This window comes from Phalacrocorax aristotelis, chromosome 10 (assembly GCF_949628215.1).
Source record: "Phalacrocorax aristotelis chromosome 10, bGulAri2.1, whole genome shotgun sequence".
Classification (NCBI taxonomy): domain Eukaryota; kingdom Metazoa; phylum Chordata; class Aves; order Suliformes; family Phalacrocoracidae; genus Phalacrocorax; species Phalacrocorax aristotelis.
Genome location: NC_134285.1, coordinates 2,215,320 through 2,236,500, shown reverse-complemented (window position 1 = coordinate 2,236,500; position 21,181 = coordinate 2,215,320). Strand labels below are relative to the sequence as shown.

At 45.1% G+C, this 21,181-nt stretch overlaps 1 protein-coding gene across 4 annotated transcripts; it reads left to right on the top strand.

The window, feature by feature from the left end:
* The first annotated feature begins 1,458 nt into the window (after positions 1-1,458).
* Positions 1,459-15,977, top strand: LOC142062394 (uncharacterized). Of its 4 annotated transcripts, none has more exons than XM_075104688.1 (21): positions 1,459-1,546; positions 1,984-2,036; positions 2,129-2,313; positions 2,754-2,883; positions 3,047-3,140; positions 3,953-4,103; positions 4,445-4,607; positions 5,169-5,294; positions 6,494-6,556; positions 7,956-8,078; positions 8,429-8,584; positions 9,233-9,286; positions 9,562-9,779; positions 10,587-10,663; positions 10,830-10,940; positions 11,540-11,626; positions 12,520-12,627; positions 12,821-12,942; positions 13,159-13,281; positions 14,686-14,728; positions 14,906-15,977. In XM_075104688.1, exons 3-21 carry the CDS (start codon positions 2,208-2,210, stop codon positions 14,981-14,983), a joined length of 2,133 nt encoding a protein of 710 aa, XP_074960789.1. In that variant the 5' UTR covers positions 1,459-1,546; positions 1,984-2,036; positions 2,129-2,207; the 3' UTR covers positions 14,984-15,977. The 4 variants fall into 4 exon arrangements, with proteins under 4 accessions (XP_074960789.1, XP_074960791.1, XP_074960793.1 ...); XM_075104690.1 differs by having other exon boundaries at positions 1,460-1,546; positions 2,171-2,313; XM_075104692.1 differs by lacking the exon at positions 1,984-2,036 and having other exon boundaries at positions 1,477-1,546; positions 2,171-2,313.
* Positions 15,978-21,181: the final 5,204 nt, after the last annotated feature.

Genomic DNA, 21,181 nt, shown 5'->3' with positions numbered 1-21,181 from the left:
TATTTCTCCTTGCTATCTCAATACTTCATTTCACCACCTAAATTGCTGTGTTGAGTTACTCAGGGCTGCTAAAATGCTGTCATGCTACAGAGGCAACTCTATGAAGGAAATGACGTCTCTACTGAAAGTGCTCCATACAGCTGAAATCAGGCCACCTATTTAGGTGTCGGGTTTAGATTTTTCATTGTAAGCCCAGAAACTTGAAACATTTTGCCCAAATGTGTTGAAAGCTACGAAGACATTAGAGATTATTCATGGAATAAATATTCATTTGCAGGAAGACTTTTTTGGTTTTTTTTAAACGCCTGAGTGTTTCAGGCGGCGCGTTGCAGTGTGTGCAGCCGCTTACAGAAAGAGGTGATCGTATCCTGAGTGCTGTTTCAGTAGTTCCTAATATTAACGATACCAGGAATGGACCTCGGTTTTATGATTCAATGGCAGTTTCTGCTTAAGTTAAAATACTTCCTAGATTATCCTTAACTATTAACTATATCCTTAACTATTAACTAATTACTAGTAATGAAAACTTCCCTGCAAAATAGTCTTCACATGCTTCTCTACCAGGTGCTGTAATACCTTCACCTTGCTGATAATTTTTAACCACAAACGCTACATTACACTTGTTGCCCTGAACACCAGGGCACCTTATTTTATTCGTAACTCCCCCATCCACTTTTTCCCCGTAGAAAAAGCGATTACTTTGCCAACAGAGCATTAATATATTGCAGCTTTACATCTTCAGCTTTCCATGTTTCAGAATTTCCACTTTTGAGGTACTTTCTGTCCGGCCGGGTCCTGTCTGAGCCTGTGTGGAGCTCTGGTACCATCTAGTGTTACTGGGGAAATGCTGAGCGTCGGCTGGATGTGGCCTTTTCCTGGCTGATCTCCTGCTGGGTTTGCAGTAGGAAAAGCCTGTCGTGACAGAACTCGTGGTGATTAGGGATAACCACATGCAATAAAGCCGTTTTCTGCGCTAGCAGCTGCTGTTCTGGCCAGGGTGGCTTGGGACAAGCATGTGCCAGCCTAACTGAAGGGGAAGCAAATTTGCCAGCTGTGGGAGGCGTCTGGGGCCGGACAGCCAGGGGGGTGCAGGTTGTCGCCTGCGGGCCCTGGGCCTTGAGAGGCCCCCAAAAAGCCACAGGACATGCAATGGGGCTTCACCACCATGAGGCATGGAAGGCCACCTCCTTCTACCCTTCCCTCGTGCATCAAGTACGCTGCACTGGTGCCGATTTCCCTCTTATTCTAAGCCTGCGGAGGATGAAGGGTTTATCTGAACCCTGTGGGAGGCCTCCCAGGGAGGGGGGGTCGGGCCCGGACCGAGCCCCGCGCCCCTCAGGCCTGAGGCGCTCCGACCCTGCCCTCATCAAACATGGCGGCCCCACCGCAGCGCTGCCACCCCGCGGGCAGGACGGAAGTAGCGGTAGTAGCGTCACCGCGCGGGCCCCTTCCCGGGTCGCCGCCCCGGAAGTACATGTTCGTTCAAAAGTGGCGGGGTTGAGCGGCTGGAAGGGCGGTGAGGGCGGTTGGGGGCCGGCGGCGTGAGGTGAGGAGGGGCTCCCGGGGAGTGCGGGGGCCGTGGGGCGCAGGGAGTTGGGGAGTGGGTTACGGCCTACTGGGAGGGGGGAGAGGGAGGCAGTTGGGGGTGCGAGGGGGCTACGTGGGTCTTGGGGTGGGGAGAGGGAGAGCCCAGTCTGTTGGGCGGCACCTGGGACGGTGGGGGAAGGGGTGATGGGGAAGGAGGGGCTGCGCTTGTTTGGGGTTGGGGGGAGGGGAGGGAGAGCCGACGGGTCTGCGGTGGGCACCTCTGGTGCCTTGAGCTCGCAGTAACTTCTTGTGAGTAAATAGTTGTTGTCGTTAGATCCTTCTGCCAGGGGTGGCCCCGCCGAAGGAAGCCAGCTCTCATCCTTTTCTTTCTTCTTCTTTTCCTTTTTTTTTCTCCTTTTTTCCTTTTTCTCCTGTTCCTGCCTCCTGATTTTTTAGGGTTCTCTCAGCTCTGGATGGAAACTGCAATGTCTTCTGAGCTGCTGGCTGCAGTAAGGGTTGAACATTTTGGTCCCTAGTGTAACTTACTCAATGTAGATGAAGAGTTTGTGCCTTAGAGAAACCTTTTTCTTCCCTTCCTGAGGAAAGGACCTTCAAACTGGGAACTACCTTTGTGTCCTGTTAGCTGCTAAGTAGTTCCTTTCCTTTGGAGTTCAGTAACCATGGGGCCATCAAAAACAGAGGAGGAAGAGGAGAGTGTGATCCTGATCAGCGATGATGAAGCTGAGAGCACACTTGGGAATTCAGTTCTGTTAGTAGACCCCCTGAGTAAGTACTGTGCTCTTGTTGTCAACAAAGTTCTGTAAAGATCTTTTGAAATAAACTGAAGTAAAATGTTATGTGCTATGCTTGAAATGTGTCTCTCTGCTGCTAGGAAAGCAAAGTACTCCAAAAAGAAATAAAACCAGGAGGAACTGCCTTTATTTTGTAACTTTTGGGATTTCTTTGGTGGCACTAATTACCTTAAAGGATTCTGCTGTGTAGTTTCAGACTATTACAAACCCAGCTGAGGCTAAGCCTTTTCAATGTCAGTTGGATCCTTTTTGATTAATTACCTCTGTTTTGACAGTGTGTGTAAATATTTGTCCCGGACCATTGCGCCATTCTTATTGGCAGCATGTGAAAGCACAAGAAAATTTGTGCCAAGAGCGGGTTGAATTTGTAGTTACCTGTATCCTGATTTACACTGCATATTCTCTTTTCTACAGAGAACTCTGCCCTGGAAGAGGAGAAATGTGAAGAAGTTGTGGATGAGGAATGTGAACTAATGGTTACTTTCTGTAGACAAGCAAAACTGATGCCTCATGCCAGATATGACTGTACAATACACCCGTTTGAGTATGTTCAGTGATGTGGAGGTTAATGTGGGGGGGGTCACTTTCTGCATTTAGTCTGTCTTGTCAAGTGACTGTGTTAGCTTTTCAGCATCTGAAAGCAGAAGTAAGGTTGGAGAAGCATGGAACATGTTTCATGACTAATGTTCTGTGTTTCACCCCTGTAGGCGAATGGAATGCGAATCATGCTCACCCCTTGGGAAAAATGCTGAAATTTGCAATCAGTGCTACTGCTACATCTGTGATAAACTAGCTTCCGAGGTAAGGAGAGCTGTAATCAAGAAATGCACGGCTTTGAGTAAACTGAGTTACTCAACAGTCTTTTAATGTGCTTAAGAGTGATTTCTTTTAAAAAGAATAAATGATAAATGAAATCTGATTATTTTAACAGTTCTCTCCTAAATGTGGATTTCTGTCTGCTTCGCAGTGCTGCTAAATATGTGGTTGCTGTCTGGTTTATTTCTAGTACTCCAGCCAGTTGTTGGAGTCGACATTCACTTGGTATAAGCAAATGTACCTCCTGTTTGCTTGAGGCACATGGTGTATTTCATGGACTCAAATTACTGAACCAGGCTGCTTCTCACACACTGGAGAAATGTCAGGCTTTTAGACTGTCCTAACCTAGGGTGAGGGTGGGGGTGAGTTGGGGGAATTGGGTGCGTGGGGTTGGTTTGTTTGGGTTTTCCGTAGAATTCAGAAAACTTTGAACTGTGAGCAAAGTTGGGGTGAATGTGCAAAGGCAGTACTCTGTTACCAGTTTACAGTGGGCAGGGTGCCAGCCCTGTGTGTCTCTGCAGGGTGTTCAGGAATGATGGTAAATTACTATCGGCGTTCTTTATTTGTTTTTGTTAGGTGTGATATCAGGTTATTGCTGTATTGGTCTCTTGCTCTGTCTGTCAAAATACTTCACTGTGGCTTTGCCTAGGTGTGTAAAGGATGAAATGCATTGTAGTCCTTCACTTGGAGGAGCTAACTTTTGATCTGCTCACCTGGAGAGAGGGGGAAAAAAAGAGTGGGGGGAAACAACCAAACAAAAAAAGACCTTTTCCTGTTTTTCACATTTTATTAAATAGTGCCAGAATTGGACAGCCCTTTCCCTCTGTCACTGCAATGCACACAACAAAAGCAAATTCTGGAAGGACCAGCGTGACTTTGCCTTGGCCGGTGTTCTTGTAATGTTCAACTTGGAGCTCACAGATATAGACGCAGACCTTCGGCACGGTGGTAAGAGTTATGCTCTCATACCGTCCTGGGAGACGTGTGGCTTGATGGACATCTTGGCTGGTCCACAGCTCTCCTTGCAAAGGCTTGGTGTATTTTTAAGGTAGCAGCTTGCTGTTGCTGCTCTCTTTCTGAGCCATACTCAGACCAGACACAGGTCTGCAGGTCCGGTTTGTGTACTTTCCTGGTTTCCACCCTTGGGAAGAAGCAAGAAATCTTTCCTGGCCAGTGAAACTGAGTGCAAGTAACTTGCTAAATATTTTGCATGGGGTACCTATGATTGTCTTTTAGTTTTGAAAAAAATAAAATTACACTAACAGTTTCACATCTCTCTTTTCTCTTAGGAAGTCTTCTAATAAAATTTATGCAGGAACTTTCTGTGGAGTATAATAAGTATCTGGTTGGAGAAAGAATGCCTCCCGGGCAATGTGAATGCTTTTGCCTCCCAAAATTGCCTCCTGGGCAATGCAATATCTGCAGGTCACGCAACATGGAGGTTGTGTACAAGTAAGTGACAGCAGAACTCAGCTGCTAGCAGTACATACTGCTCCGAGCAGGTGTGATTCCTTTAGTCAGTGATAACTGGAGTCATGGCACCTGATATAGCAAAAACATAGTTGAGAGAACTTGGCCATTAAATGTCTTTTGCTCTGTCAAAAGCTCTTAATAAGCAAGAGCTATTAAATTGCACTTGAATGTTGTTTAAACACCCATTTAAATACATCTCTAAATACACCTTAAATACAACTTTAAATACATCTCTTGTGCTGTACTAAGACACTTGATAATATCCCTCGTTGTTATAACCTGGGAAAGCGTGAATGTAAAGCCCATATTTTTACTAATTTCCTTTTTGGGATGGGGTTCAGCTTTTATTCGATGGTATGTGCCTTTAAAATGCTTAAAGGGTATTTGCACAACCATTACCTTCACTATGTTATAGGCACTTTTCAAGGAAAGGCAAGTCAATTTGCTCTCAAACTGTAGAATGGTCATAATTTTTGGTCACTTGTTTTAGAAATAGATCATTGCAGACACTTTATCTTACAGACTACTTAACTTCCCTAGGTATTCTGGAGTTTTTGCTGTGGTAACAAGGTTTTTGAATCAGGCAGAAAGAGAGAGTCCTAAAGCTGCTGCTGTCATGCTTCTGGGAGCAGCTAAAGAGATAGCGCTTCATAAAGACCCTGCTTTGTAAGTATCCAGTTCCACATCTAGTGTGTGATCTTCATTTGCTTCTCAAAGGGAGGAGACCAAGTGAGAGAGTTCTGGTTTTCTATTTATTCAGAGTAAGGACAGTGTGAAGATCACAGCCCTGGCTGCAGCACTGTGAGAGGAAAATGAGTACACCTGAGGGAGAAATGAGATTGGGTATGGGAGGGATTTTGGGGAAGAGAGAAGATTAAAGGTTGGATGTGAGAGGAAGAAGTTAAGTGGGATTGAGTCATGGTGGGGGAGATGATCTCCAGCAAGGGGAAGGAATTTGAGATGGGAGCTAGGAGGAGGGAGGGTGACAGACAGCGGATGGTGACAGGTGGGGTTAATTCCCCAGGAGAGGGTACAGGGGCCTGGGAGCTTTCCTGAGAGTGCACAAGCTGCACTGTGTGAAGATGTATCTGCTTCTGAACTGGAAGGAAGGGAGGATGTGATGTTCCTTGGGTGATGAGTTTTAGATGCCTCTGACCTGTTAGCTGGAAGGACTGCATAATAAAACCAGAGACTAAATACTTCAGTCTTTCCTACTTGTGCTGTTCATTGTCTTGTTTATGTCATGGCTGATTCATGCTTGATTACTGTCTAGCCTGAGCAAGGTCACAGAGCTTTGCAAAACCTAAATATTTTGGGGCTTAAACTCAAGGTTTTTTATGAAGGAGAAATAAATGGTCTGGGTTGGTTTGGGAGGGCAGACACAGCAGCTCCTCTGCAATTCTTTCCGAGGAACTGTCAAGGTTTGCAAGGAGCAGGCTGGAGATGTTTGGGTAGGTCTGTCTTTGTATGCTTATTGTGAGTCCCGCAGCATTCACTGCAGCTCTGTGGGATGTGGTTTGGCTCCCTCATGGGATGATAATATACAGCCCTTCAGAGGCCCTGTAAAAGCAAAGGTGTGCCTGTGACTAATACAGCAGGTTAGAAGTTTTGGTACTGCCTTACTCTGTTTGGGTTGAGGGGGAGGCATGCTTCAGGTGGTTAGGTACTGCTGTAAAATGGTGTTAATTCCAGAATGTGTTTTAATCTTTAAGCACTTGCTTTATCTGTTTGAAATAATTTTTGTTAGCGTGATAGCTCCCAGTGCTTTTTAGGAAAAAGTTTTCTTAAATAGTTGAGTGTAGAGAATGGGCAAAGGCAGGAAAATGAGCCCAATATTAATTAGTGCTTTACCACCCCCCCCTTAGAAGCTGGCAGAACCTTGGTCATCCTGCTTCATTAAAGATTGCTGTCCCTTGTCTGTTGCAAAGGTAAGACTTGTTCTTATCCCATGCTGAGATGGCAATGGGATGGTTGCTGGCTGCAAACTTTCTGCTTGCACGTAAAATGATTTCTATTCACAGGCATAAAGAAAAAAAGCATTTGCTTTAGCTCTTAAAAGCCAAAAGTCAACTTGCACAGGTGTATAATCTTATAATTCTGCAGTGTCAGGAACTCCTTATCAGGGAACACAACCCCAATGTACTGTCTTAGGTACTGTAGGAGCAGAGCAAGAGTAGCCCGCTGCTGCCTGCGTGTAGACTGCAGATGGGTAGGGACAGGCAGAACAACACAAATGATAACATGCACTGGTCAGCCTAGTGAGCAGGGACCTCAGTGTGCTATCAGTTTCTACAGTTGTGTGCTACAAATCAGGATTTTTACAAGCTCTGTTGAATATTAGTTCCTTTCGGTGAAGGACAAGGGCAATATCTGCCTTATTTAGAGCCACATCAACATTCAAACCCTTCTTTGTTGCCTCAGAGAATAACTCAATGGGGAGCTCAAAGCCAAGAAGATGGATTACTCTTCGACTGTAGTCTAGGAGTGTTCTGTAAGGCCAGACCAGAAGGTGGTGTCAGGTAGCTACTTGTGGTTATTAAGCCAAAGAGTAAACAGTGTCTGTTAAAGATCAAAACAGCAGCCTTGTGGTACTCCACTGGGATGGAGTAGTCAGGGATGTACCATAATAAAGTTCCCCCAGAGGCTGATGAACGAGGTCATCTAGCTCGCTTGGCTTAATTCACTTCTCATTTTAGCTTTGCCTTTCACCTTTAACCCGAAATTCACTTGCCACAGAAGGTTAATGAATTAAGAATTAACTTTTTTCAGGAGCACTCAGAAACGATTGTTCTCACCTCTTATTTGAAACTATGACAGGTATAACCTAAATCCTATACCAGTTTTCAATTTAAATTACTATTCTTGAATTTTTTAATTTCTTACTTTAAAAGAATGGGGAAAGGAACTCTTTTTACTCCCTCCCCCAGTTTGAAAAGAGTGTCAGCCTGTTATCTCCTGTTGTCAGTTAAGACAAAAATGGCTTCGCTAGCTGTGCGGCTGCCAGGAGCTCGGGCTGATCACGTTGCTTATCAGGTTCATCATGTGTTGCTGTAGTGTTCCTTGCATCACTGGGGATCTCTGTTTTAAAACTTATAACTGCAGCACCTTGGTTTCACTGGTGTTTTAAAAAAAAAAGGGCAATACCGTTATTCACTACAAGTCTTAAAGCACAAATTTAAATATAGATCCAAACTGTCTAACACTTACCAAAAAAAACCCAAACTTCTGCAGATTAGTTTCCCTTAGGATTAAAGAAAACCATCACAACTTCATAGTAATTCAGCTGATTTTTAAGGGATTTTGATTTTTCTTTTCTTTTTCAAACAGGATCACCACACAACTTCAGAGGATGCTGGTGTTGTGTGACTTTCCAAAAAATTTGTATGAGAAGTTTGTTAATTTTTTTCAGTCCATCTCGCTTCCATGCCACTGTTTTGGCTTCTCAAATAGGTATGTTTGTTGGGGATTTTTTGTTTACAGAATATGTTTTTATAGAGTTGCCTGATTTGAAAATGGCTGTACAGAATGGTTCTTTCACTGATAGTGCTGGGAGTGAGCATTTTAGGAAGATTTCAGTATTAGCTGCTTGTATTTGTCCTGCCCTTACAGGAAGAGTTGTTTGCTTATACCTACGTTGTTGTCCATATAGTTTTCTTCTATCTTTTTTCCCTTTTTTTCTTTCCTCTAAAAAGTGAGCTTCAAAGGTCAATGTTTTATTGGTAAATCTTCCTGTTACTTACGGGAAATTGTGGTGTACAAACAAAACATGGTTAAAACTGACTTTATTTTTGTACTTTCAGCTTGAATGTTTTGCCATGGGACCATGTATTACTGACCACTGTTTTAAAAGGCCAGAACATCACTGGTCAAAGAACACAGAAAGGAAGAAAAGTATTTCTGTGGGAAACGCTCCCCGTGATAGAGGCTAGAGTGGAGATATTGGTAGACAAAAACAAGTAAGATTGGTTTGGTCTTGGAGTTTTCATTTTATGAACTCAGCTTTTACATTTTTGCATGGTATTGACTGCAGTGTCTTGTTTTCCTGACATCTGTGGTTTGGTGTCTTGGGGGGAAATACACAAAACGAAGACATGTTTGAAGCTGTTCATGCCCATTACCTCTTAGCCACCAGGCTGATAGCCTTTTCAAGGTTTTTCAAAGCAGAATCAAGCCTTTCGAACAGTTCAAGGCCAGAAATAATGTTGAAGTGGATAACTTGTTTCTGTAAACCCAGTAGGTTTTAGACGTTGACGTTTAAAACAAATTCTGTTCCTCAAAGGCTGACTAGGTGGAAGGCAGCAGCAAAAGTGTGTTCTGGGCTCTGGGTCTTCAGAAGTCTGTATTCAAAAGAGCACAGTCTGCTTAAAGAATTAAATTGAAAGGCAACTTCCTTTTGCCAGAGTACAGAGGTAATCTGTGGATAGCTTCTTGGAACTCATTTCCAGCTGTCTCTTTCTGCCAGTTATATTTCTATCCTATTGTACAATGTCTCTTGTGTGGGAAGATATACTGTTTTGCTTCGTTAATTGTAAATATTTAATTTGTATACGGCTCTGCACTTCCTTCCTCTTCCTATTCACCTCTTTCTGGTTTTTCCTCCCCAGCTATAAAGAAGTTGTTCGCTACCTGAGGGCTGTGAAATGCGATGATACCAAAGGGTAAACGGCTTTTTAAATTTTTTTAATTGGGTTTCTTTTTTGCCTTAAGGTTGTGTCCCAGTCTGTGTTTCTTCAACGAGTAATAAACAAGCAGAACAAAAAGCATTAAGGTTTTGGCAGCTGTTTGCTAAGTGAAAGTAATACTGCGTTGGCAACTAGTTTCTGCCTTATTAGATGTAACTTATTAGTGGTTGCGCTTAACCAGATCTATACATGCGTGTTGCAAAACTTTCATGTTAATGAAAATCAACTACTTATTTCTTCCTTCTTTCCAGGTTAAGAGACCTTCGAGATAAAATCCCATTCTATTTGTGTAAAACGGGAGACTTCCTCGACGCCGCGCATTCGCTGCTGTTTCCCGTCAATAGCCTCGCCTGCTGTACTGCCTGCCGGATAACGCCCTTTCAGTTTGAGATCTACCTGAAGATGTTCAGAACAGGCAGCATCCCCACTGGGAAGGATATGGTAGACTCTGGGCCCTGGATTACAGTTGGCAAGTGTGATTTCTTGCTTACATATGTTTAGAACCTTACTTAATTACAGCTTTTACTTTTTCATTAAACTTAGTAACGTTCTGAGGGACTCTGAACCCAGCTATAAATCGTCCAGACTAAGGCATGGTATGTAACTCTAGGCGGGAAGAATGTCTTTGTGACCAAGCATGAATTTGTTTAGTACACTTCACCACAAAATGCCGGTTCTGTCAGCTGTGACGTTGTTTTGCTGAAGACAACCTGTTAAAAGAAAATGCAAAGCTCTGTTACATCATGGCGTTACCAATGGCAGTCTGTAACTTAGCTTTATGGTACGGCTTAGCCTTGACCTTGAGAATAAAAGCTTCCTGATGGACAGGGCTTCACAACCTATGTATTGCGTTCTGTCATTAGTTCAGTACCAATAACTGTGATCAGCTGTCCTGTGTGCTGCTTGTCCAGGTGGATTCTGAAATGAAAGATTTGTCTTGACGTTCAACTGCTAGTAGAATTCTTAGATGTTATGAGATAGAGGGTGTATCGCACTGTACTATGGTGTGATATACATAATGAAGAAGACTTTGGCTTACCAGCTGTGATGGCTTAGTCTAAATTTTATTCAGTTCTTCACAGCTTTCTGGAATAGTGCTTTACAGCTGATGTTTTTCTATTTAGAAGCTACAAAAAGTTGTAAAATAGCTGTAGACACTCATTTGCCTCTGTTAAATATGTTTCCACAGAAACCTAAGTTAGTATCTTGTTTGTGTTGATGTTCTATAGCTATTCAGGGATTATAAGAGATGTTCTGGACCTTTTTCTTCTTGCAGGGTCTCCCTTGAAAGACGGTGTTCTAATTAAGCAGGCGCTCAAACTCCTTTACAGCAATGTGTCACTCTACAGGAATGTGAGTCTGTGTTTCCGTGGCCCTTCGCATGTTTCTGTATATTACCTATTCTGTCCAGTTACTTCTCTAATGCAAGGACGTACTATCAGAACTCTTTCCTCTCTGAGTATTTCACATCTCTGTGAACAGATTTGACTTTGTAAACAAATGTTCTGCTGTGTTTCAGCCTAAATGCTGGAGTTCCCTCATCATGATTTTGGGTAGTAGCAGTTTGCTGGAAAAAAGTGGGCACCTACATCCCCTATCCCTGAAAGAGCCACCGCTTGACTTCCAAAAGGTAACTGAATTGTTCAGCCCTGTGAAATGAGAGAATCTGTTGTCTTGGTTTTATATAGGACTTCATGTTATGTGGGCATTGGCTGGTTCTTCTGAATACTAAGGTTAACTTCATAGTGTCTCGTTAACGACTCTTGTGCTATGTGCCAAATGTAACACTTTGCAGAAGGTTGTGATTCCGGAGTGTTAAATGCAGCAGTAAGCTGAGTAACTCTGCTTGCGGCTCAATGCCTAATACTCATTCTGTATCTCTTAATGTTGAGATTGACCAGATAATAAAATGGGTAGGAAAGCAATTTAAGAAAAATGTGTTCAGATAGTCCTAATGAGTCAATATCTGGGTATTTTCTTCACAAGAACAGAAATAGCTGCCCACTAAGCATAGTATGTTAAAATGAGGAGGTTATGTGGTATGGTTGGGTTAGTGCTGTAGAACCTCAACTTTCCTCGAGTAATGATGTTGAACAGTTAACCTCATCTGTAAAAATGCTGAAAAAAATAAGTAAAAGCACATTAAAGAACCGTCTTGGGCACTGTCTGATGGCTGTAGAGTGTCTGGCCACCCTCCCTCTTTACTTGTAACGCATTACTCTGTTGCAGGGAGTGCTCGCTGCCAGTGGGGGCCTTTTGGAGGAACTGAAGGCAAGAATTAATGTTTCTTTACCACCTGCTGTCTTCGCTCCTCATGTAAGTGTGCACATAGCAATAAGGAAGCTTTCCATTTGTTTTTATTGTGCTGGAAGGTACAGTGGTATTGAAAACAGTTGGATTATTATGAAAAGCTTTTAAGAGGGCGCTTGAAGATTTTTTTTTTTTGGGGGGGGGGTGGGGGGAGGTGTGGAATCTCGGCGTAAGGCTGTTCTTAGCACAGCCTGAAGGCTAGAGCAGATACCTGAAGGTAGGACAACTATAGGGTCTGTTCTGATCTGACATCATCTTCAACCTAGGACAAATCTTATTTCATCACTGTCCAAATTTGTGCATTAATAAAGCAGGAAAGTTGGTAATAATTCATTCTGTCTTAACTTCTCACAGGATAATCTTGTGTTGTTTGATTCAAACTATCCTTTGAGACTTAAGTGTGTTTGTCTCAACACTCGGAATACCCAGAATTGCTAAACTTGTTTTGAATGATGGTTTCACATGTTGTGGAACATCCTTAAAGATGGCTTGAAATGCATTCTGTATTAAATACAGTCAATACCTCTAAGGAGCTATCTTACTTTTTTTATTTTCTTTTGAGGAAATTACATTTACCTTACTCCCCAAATATGACTCCTGGGCCAGATTTCCTGCCCACCCCCTCCCTTAATTCTACTTCTGCTTCTGTGACTGTGTGAGACACTGTTTCTGCGAGAACTTTGAGAGCACTGGGTGAACCATGCTGTATAAATAAGTAGCTGTTCTGTTTGCCCTGTTTTAGGTCTTCATAAGGTTCTTGTGGATGTCAGGTCTGACATCCAGCCTATCTGACTGGAATGGTAGTAACTCAGTGCTGATCTGACTGGATATGATATACAAGTAGTGGGAAAAGTGGCCTTTCTAAATATGTGTCGTCTTGTTGATATATCTTCCTGTAGATGCACCACGAGGCTTGTCTTATTCTCGCAGTGCAAGCAATACAACAGATGCTTTTTTGTGATCTTCCATACTTGACTTCCTTCTTGGAGATAGCCCTGGCTTTTGGGGTAAGTCCTAGATACTGACTTCTGTTTTAAGAGATTAAAGCAAATGGTATTTAAAATCTGTGTACCACCAACTTGGAGACTTAGGCACATCTAACTTTTGTTCCTGTTTTAACTTTGCTGACCTTTAATTTATTCTGTTTTTTAAGAAATGATTGGCCATTATATGAAATCACTGGTCTTTGTCTCTTCCTAGAATAACTTTTGGGCTCTGAGGCTGTTATTGGACCATCTTTCCTATGAAGAACATGTTCTCCATGGCACCGTCAACCTGATTTTGAGAGACCTACATTGTCAGAAAGCAACAATGCTAAAACTGTGAGTAAACTCTTGCTCCCTGAAGTCTGTCTGTTTATGGAAACAGTAAGAGCCATCCAGCAGCAGTAAGGTTTAGCAGAGATGTAATCCTTAGCTCTTTGAAGCCAGGCGGCCCAGTGCTTTGGGGAAGTCAGGAATGCAAATAAGATGCTAGGAATCGATAGGAAAGTTGTCTCTGAACAGCTGCATTCTGTTTCCTGGTTTTATGTTGCTTAGGTGGCAAAACCTTGGTCCCCAGTACGTCGGTGAATTCCTCTGCCTGTTCCTGACGTGCAGGCATAAGAAGATGCAATCCATTGGCCTGTTCGCTCTGAATATTATCATGGAGAACCTGCACATGTAAGTGTCAGACTTCACCATAGCCAAATAGAAAACCATTATGTGCTGCAATACTGATGGTAGCTTTTCACTTAAATAACAGTCTTACCTCACAATTCATTCTTGTTTTTTATTTTTTCCTGTTATCAGCAGTGGTAAAGATACTGAACACAGTGTCTTGGGTAGATCTGGAATTGTTCTATGTTACCTGTTGCAACCAAATGTGCTTCTTGCTGCCCCACGTTATGAAAAACATGTTTTTGCTCTTGGCAACCCTGACCAGTTATCAAGATTACATATGGTACAGTCTAGTTCTATTACTTAAATATCGTTGTCATCAACAACAACCAAAAAACCTTAACCAGGACTTAGAGCGGTTACTCAACTCTAAGGAGGCATAATACCACGTAAAACTTTTAGAGAAAATAGCTGAAAATAGCTTAAAATATGTATTACTGTATATCCACAAGAATACAGTGGGTGTACAGGCATCAAGACTTCTTTTAAACTTGTAAGAAATGCTTCATGTGGTGGTGAGGGAGTAAATGCCCTCCAAAAACTGAAGATTCAGGAACATACGTGCACCGCAATGCAAACTGAGGACAGCATTAAGCTTGTGCCTGCTGTCATTCTTGTCCTCTCTTAAAAAGAAGAGAGAGCTCTTGCTCTGCAGCAGCATGAAGCTTCAGTGGGTTGGGAAAGCAGAGTTCTGAAAAGTCAGAGTACTTTATTTAGATCACAAATTATAATAAACCACTGATGTGTCGCTTCTGAAACCGCTAGCTGTTTTATAAGTATAATCCTTGCTCTCCTGCGTTATGCAGTAAAGCATTATAGGCTTTAGGGTGAAAGGCTTTAATGTGTCGACACAGTAGTTTCTAAATTGACTCTGTGGTTGTAGACCTGAAGGCAGAGTAACTGCCTGCTCCAGCACTTTTAATTCGCACGTAGCTGATGGCAGCAGAGTAATGTTGAGAAGTCACTTCTTAGTAGCTGTCTTGAGTGGAAATCACGGGCACGTAACTGACCACCTTTGTGAAAGGCTTCTGCCTCGTTCTTCTCTCCAGCCTTTGCTGTGTGTAGCTGAGAAAAGAAAATACCTGATCTCATTCACTTGTGTTTGAGCTAAGCTGTATTTAACCAACTTGCAGTTCCATTAATTGTCTCTTTTCTGGGTTTGTGAGGCTTTACAGTGTGCTCTAGCAGTGATCCAGAGAACCTGATGAAATCCTGTTTCTTATGGTCTGTCTTGGTCTTGATTATTTCACTGGGCATCTGATGCCGAAATCATCCCCATTCGGAAATGGGATTGAGTCGTTGGGTTACCCTTCTTGTAAAGCTGTGATTGGTGTGAAACGCTGGCTGAAACTGGGGGCAGGATTTTCCTGTGAGAAAATGGACTAAGAGCCTACATCTGTTTTTCAGGTGTCCGTGGGCAAAGCATCTTTGCAACTTCTTTCACAATGCAGTGAGTATCTCTCTGTATTTTGGAATTTAACAGGGGGTGTCAATGACAACTATTACGTAGCAATTAAGTATTTAAAATATCATTTGATATATCATGTATCAAATATGTCAGTCACTTGTTATAACATTATGATAAGCATGACTGAGCTATACTGACTAACTTTTTCTCTCTGCCCAGGGATTAAGGCACCTGCCCCTTGGCACCGCAGCTCATCGTGAAGTCTCAAAGTTTATAAACATTTTTGAAAAACTGTAATTTGGCAAAATCTTCAGGAATATTTTCCAATTTGTCTTAACCTGAGAAATCTCTTCCTGGAGTTCCTTGCTTTGGTTGTCATCTCCAAAAATGTTCAGCTAAAATCTGACTTTGGACAAACCCTAAACTGAAATCGTAGGTGAAGGTGGCTGTATTTCAGCAGATGTTTTGGACATTTCCTTTCTTGCAGGTCTGTGTGTTAAGCAGTTTAAAGAGCCGGGGGTTTAAGTTCTTAAAAAGCTGGTCTAGAGATGCTGATTGGGGCAAGAGAATGGAGGGAGAGAAACATGGATGAAGTAGAAAGCGCAAGTCTCTACTTCTGTTGTGTTGCACAAATGTGCTGTGGGCGAGATGTCTGCAGCAGAACAACTGCTGGGAGAGGAAAAGGTTAGAAAAGGAAAACTGCCTCTCCACAGGTGTACAACAGTATGCGTTGACATGCTGTTTGCACACCCTCCCTTGGTTAGTGTGTAACGGTAAAAAATAAACCACTCTTGAGGCTGAAGGACAAACCGAAGCTTTCTTAGTTGCTGCAAGAAACCAGATTCAGGAAGGCCTAATGCAGTAAGTAGCTTGTTTTGTTTGTAAATAATTTTTTTAAAATCTAGTTTTCAGGGTTTTCCAGTTGTGGAGCTTTAATTTTATTTCCTACAATAAAAACTTAGTGACTTAGGTGACTTAAGCTGGTGCTGACAGCTCTCTGGGTTCCTCAAATCCTTATTTTAGTGATAAGTTAATCTTTGAACTGCGGAGGTAGAAACAGAGAAATCCTTCTAGCCTGGTTTATACATTTGCCCTGCTCTGACACCCGTCCGCTTTGGTTTGGCACTCAGAGGGGGGGAAAAAAATCTTTGAACAGTATTTTGCACATTTAAGGCTTTCAGTGGTTCTTGCAGCTTTTGTTTTCCTAAATAAGCTACGCTACTCGAGTCTTCCGCAGAAGTGTATGTGTATCTAAATCAACACCATGTTAAGTAAAACTCTGTAGAAATTCTGTCATGTTGTCAGTTCTGCTTTGGGGGTGTGTTGTTTTGTTTTAAACAGTTGCTGTACCTTTATCTCGTGCTGTGCAAGTTGAGCCAGGACAAGCAGAGGTCAGTGAAGTCCCCGGGTACTCGGGAATCTGGTTGTGCTGACTGTCGGCAGGGCTGGCCACGTGCTGTCTCGTTCTGGAGTGCACTCCCAAAGATGCACTGTGGTGCTTCATCCTGGTTTCCAAGAGAGGTGTTTCTTGCACGTTCCTAATAGTATGATCTTTCTCACTTCATCTGCCTCAGTAGTAGAAGGTCCTGGTTCCTGTTACAGCTGAGGTGGGAGAAAAAAAGAGGGCGAAGGAGGCTTCAGACACAGCACCTGCAAAGATGATTAGTATCGGTGTTCCCTGCTTTGCCCAGGTGTGAAAGCTTTCCTTTCTCGACATGCAGTCTGGCCTCTGACGCTCTCTGGGTGCTCTCCCAGTAATGCAGAGAGGTTGGGCAGCCAAGCGCCTGGACAGCTCCCATCCTCAACTCTCCAAATGTCGATAGTCCCCGAGCGTGCTAACCATAGGGTGTTACATCATGCTTTGTCACTTTGCTGTGGGTGCAAAGAGACAACAGCAAACCCAGGTAGGCCCTAATATCAGACTGGGCTTGGACTGGGCATAGACTTCAGCATCGCCCTGTTCGGTGCCCTGTGCAGGACTGGGCATGGGAGGGAGAGCAAGCAGGTGAGGGCAGGTGTCTCCATTCTGGGAGACTACAGGCCAGTCAGCCTGACCTCTATACTGGGAAAGATTGTGGAGTGATACATCTTGAGTGAGCTCACCAGGCATGTGCAGGGCAACCAGGGGATCAGGCCCAGCCAGCACGGCTTCATGAAAAGGCAGGTCCTGCCTGATCAGCCTGATCTCCTATGACAGGGTGACCCATCTGGTGGGTGAGGGAAAGGCTGTGGATGTTGTTTACCTGGAGTTCAGCTAAGCCTTTGGCACTGTCTCCACAGCATCCTCCCAGAGAGGCTGGTGGCTCATGGCTTGGATGGGTGTGCTCTCCGCTGGGTAAAAACTGGGCTGGATGGCTGAGCCCAGAGTTGTGGTGAGCGGAGCTAAACCCAGCTGGCGGCTGGTCATGAGCGGGGTTCCCAGGGCTCAGTGTTGGGGCCAGTCTTGTTTGATAAAGATGTTAATGTTCTGGATGAGGGGATCAAGTGCACCCTCAGTCAGTTTTGCCAAGGGCCGGGTCCTGCCCTTGGCTCACACCAACCCCAGGCAACGCTGCAGGCCTGGGGCAGAGGGGCTGGGAAGTGCCTGGGGGAGAAGGCCCTGGGGGTGCTGGCTGACAGCCGGCTGGGCATGAGCCAGCAGTGCCCAGGTGGCCAAGGAGGCCACCAGCCCCCGGGCTTGTGTCAGCCCTGGTGTGGCCAGCAGGAGCCGGGCAGGGATGGGGCCCCTGTGCTCGGCCCTGGGGAGGCCCCACCTCGAATGCCGGGCTCAGGTTTGGGCCCCTCGGGACAAGAAGGGCCTTGAGGGGCTGGAGCGTGTCCAGAGAAGGGCAGCGGGGCTGGGGCAGGGTCTGGAGCACAAGTGTGCTGGGGGGCGGCTGGGGGAGCTGGGGGGGTTTAGCCTGGAGAAGGGGGGGCTGAGGGGAGCCCTTCTCGCTCTCTACAGCTGCCTGAGAGGGGCTGGAGTGAGGGGGGGGTCGGTCTCTGCTCCCAAGTCACCAGTGACAGGACGAGAGGGAACGGCCTCAGGCTGCGTCAGGGCAGGTTTAGGTTGGGTGTGAGGGAAAATGTCTTTAGTGCAAGAGCGGTCAGGCCTTGGCACAGGCTGCCCAGAGAGGTGGCGGAGTCACCGTCCCTGGGGGGGTTCAAAAAATGTGTAGCCGTGGCACTTGGGGCCATGGTTTAGGAGGCCTGGGGGTGTTGGGTTGGGGGTTGGACCTGATGATCCTAGAGGTCTTTTCCAACCTTAATGATTCTATGATTCTTACCCCTTTGAGCCTGGATTTACCATCACAAGGGAAGGCTAGGAACTGCTTACTTCCTGTAAGTAAATAGCATATCTATTCATTATTTATCTCCTTCTGAATTTTAATGGATTACAGCAGCCCTTATAGCGAGGGTTATACTATAGATAATGATGTAGTCTTTTTATGTATGAGAAAAAGACTTTCTCTGAAGACCTGACTTTGGGCATGGGTTGGATGGACAGGTATAGTTGTTACAATCAACCGCTGCAGAGAGCATCTTCCCCAGAACCCGAGACTACGACTAACAGGACCCCAAAGGTAAATTGAGGGCTGATCTCATCTGCTTTGCGCCAGGTACAAATGAGACGAACAGAGCTCATAAAAAATTGAAGTACGTAGTTTGGAGAGGAAAATGGGCACCTAGAGCTGTCTCATCCAAATATTGTATTTTAGCAAGCAGAGCTCTGCTGTTTTAGCCACTGTGTGTACAGCTGCTACTGCCAAACAATAAATAGAACATTTGCAAGTAAGGGCCCGTATTGAAAATAAAGTTTCAGCTGAAAATAGTGGAAGTGTCTTAGGTTTTTTAAAGTCTGGGCTGGGAATAACATCATCCAGCTCAGGAGTGTGGCCCAAAGGGCTGCCTGGTTGTGGTCAGCAGTTAGCCCTGCTCTGAGCCTGTGCAGCACCAGGGGTTGGGGAGGGCTGTGCAAGGCCGTTGCTAACAAACTGATCGTTTACAGGCGATGGGGGCAGTTCTTAGTGCAATAGTTAAGGACAAACACACCGCCCCTGCCTGGTGCTGCTGCTCAACCTGTGTGGCTCGTCTGCCTCTGCCCATGGAGTGAAGGGTGGAACGCTTGGGCGATGAGGCCGAGCTGATTCTGCATCTGACAGACACCCTGAAGCGCGAAGTGGGCATCTTTACTGCGTCGGGGCTGTGGGCAATGGTGGGTTGGGGTGATAAAGCTGTTAGTGAGCGGAGCCGGGGGTGGTGGAGAGGGCCTGCCTCTCCCTTGCGCTTCCCAGCCGCCTCTGCCGATACCATTTCTACCAAGGACACTAATTAACCTGCTAAATGAGTTTATCCCTTCGGAGCGCGCACCAGAGAACAGTTATCTAAAATACCCTCCCAGAGAGCGCCATAATTAGCAGCTGGTGCTGAGGGCAGGCCCCACGCTACCCAGGGACGGCTCATTGCTGGGGCGCTCCCCCACCCCCAGATGCCGTCCCTCGGTCCTGCGCGGCGTATCACGGGGCTGGGGCCGTGCACCCAGCGTCCCCTTCGCTGGTGCCTGCCTGGGGAGCTCCTCTTCCCCTGCTCTTGGGCCCAACGTGGGGACGGCAACAAGGAACGGGATGCAAGTCCTTGCGCAGGACAAAAAGAAGTCGCGCTCTTCCAACCAAAAATATTTAATAACTGGACTAAGCAATGTAAAAAACCAGCTCGTTGTTGGCTGCCAGATTAACAGATGGCTACAATCATTAATATTGCAAAACTTCAGGAGTTCATAATTCTTTAATCTACGAAGCCGGTGGGGGCAGCTAACGCAGGCTCTGCAATCTGCTGTGCCGGGGGCTGCCGCCTGCCCACCCACCCCCCGCGGCCGCTCCCTGCCAGACCCCCCGAGGGCTGGGCAGACCTTGGCCAGGACCAGGCTCCTGCCTGCAGCAGGAGCCCAGCAGCAGGCAGATGCTGCCTGCAGGAGGGGTGAGCCTGATGAACCCTCCCGGACTTGGGGCTGGTGTTGATAGCAGCCTCCCAATTTGCCGGGTGCTGCCCTGCACCCGTGTGGCTCTGCTGGCCCCCGCTCAGCCCTCGCTGCCTTTGGATTGCAGAAAATCCATGGAAATCCAATAACCCCTCTCCAGTGTCATTTTATCGTTAAACCCAAGCCTTTCCCATAATCGTTTGGAGGCAGCGCGGGGAGATTACGATTGATGTCAACAGCCAGATAATCTGCGGTTCAGCGTTCGGTATCGCTGACCTCGTTAATAGGCGCCGGCGGCGTTGGGAGCGTGGGGAGCACCCGAAGGAGCCCCTGTTTGCAACGAAGAAAAGCCCAGCACTGGTGTTGCAAGCAAAATATATATTTCTTATTTCCTTTGGGTGAAAAACCTCATGCTGCGGCCGCAGCAGGCTCAGAGTCCGGCCCCAAAGAGCGCCATCGATCCCTGGCCAAGCCCCAGCCTCCAGAGAAGGGCGGAGGGCCGGCGGCTCCATGGGGCTGCCGGGGCGGCTCTCAGAGCTATCGATCGCCGGCCCGGCCCCGGCCCTGCGCCCCCATTGCCCCCATCGCCCCCCAGCTCGCGGCGCGCTGGGGGGCGCAGGCTGGCGTGGCTTCGCCTTCACCCGAGTGGGGGCTACGCGGCGTCGGCCTCCGGCCCCGTGAGATAAAGGCTGCCTGGATGAGGCGTCCCATACGAGTATATATATTTTGCATCTATATCTACCTCATACATATATATATGAGATTGAGATACATCTATGAGCTCTATATATATGAGAGAGACATATATGAGCTCTATATATGAGATGATATATATGTGAGAGGATATATATGTGAGTTGATATGTACGTGAGATAGATATATATGATTGGGATATATATATGTTATATATGAGAGAGATATGTGAGATTATGTATATGATTGAGATATATATGTGATATATATATGAGACGTATATATGTGAGATTATATATAACTGAGATATATTTGTGAGATTATATATATGATTGAGATATGTATGTGAAATATATATGAGATATATATGTGAGGTTAAGATATATGTATGAGAGAGATATATATTATAGATATATACGCAAAAAAATACTTTTATATATATGGGATGCCTCTTCCAGTAAGCCTTTATATATATATATGTGTGCGCACGCACACCTACATACATATATTCATGTATATTTATGTATATTGTATAATAAATTGCATATAATACATATAAGACATATAAATATGATATTATATAAATTATATCTACATACACACATACATACAATATGATATATTTTCCAACACCATACATAGTGTACATATAGATATACGCACACATATATGTGTGTATATGTGTAAACATATGTGTACATATATATACACACACACTCTTCCTCTTGGGTCTTTCACCTGTGTGTGGGTGTATATATGCGCACACATAATATACCATAGCATAACTATATAAATAGACACGCACACCCCTCCGTTCCAGCGAGGGCCCGCGGCGCCGCGGGGGA

Coding starts and splice junctions, on each gene's coding strand:
- LOC142062394 (XM_075104688.1), top strand. CDS start 2,208: ATGGGGCCATCAAAAACAGAGGAGGAAGAGGAGAGTGTGATCCTGATC. Junction 3,141..3,952: donor GTGATAAACTAGCTTCCGAG/GTAAGGAGAGCT, acceptor TTTATTAAATAG/TGCCAGAATTGGACAGCCCT. Junction 6,557..7,955: donor GTCCCTTGTCTGTTGCAAAG/GTAAGACTTGTT, acceptor TTTTTCAAACAG/GATCACCACACAACTTCAGA.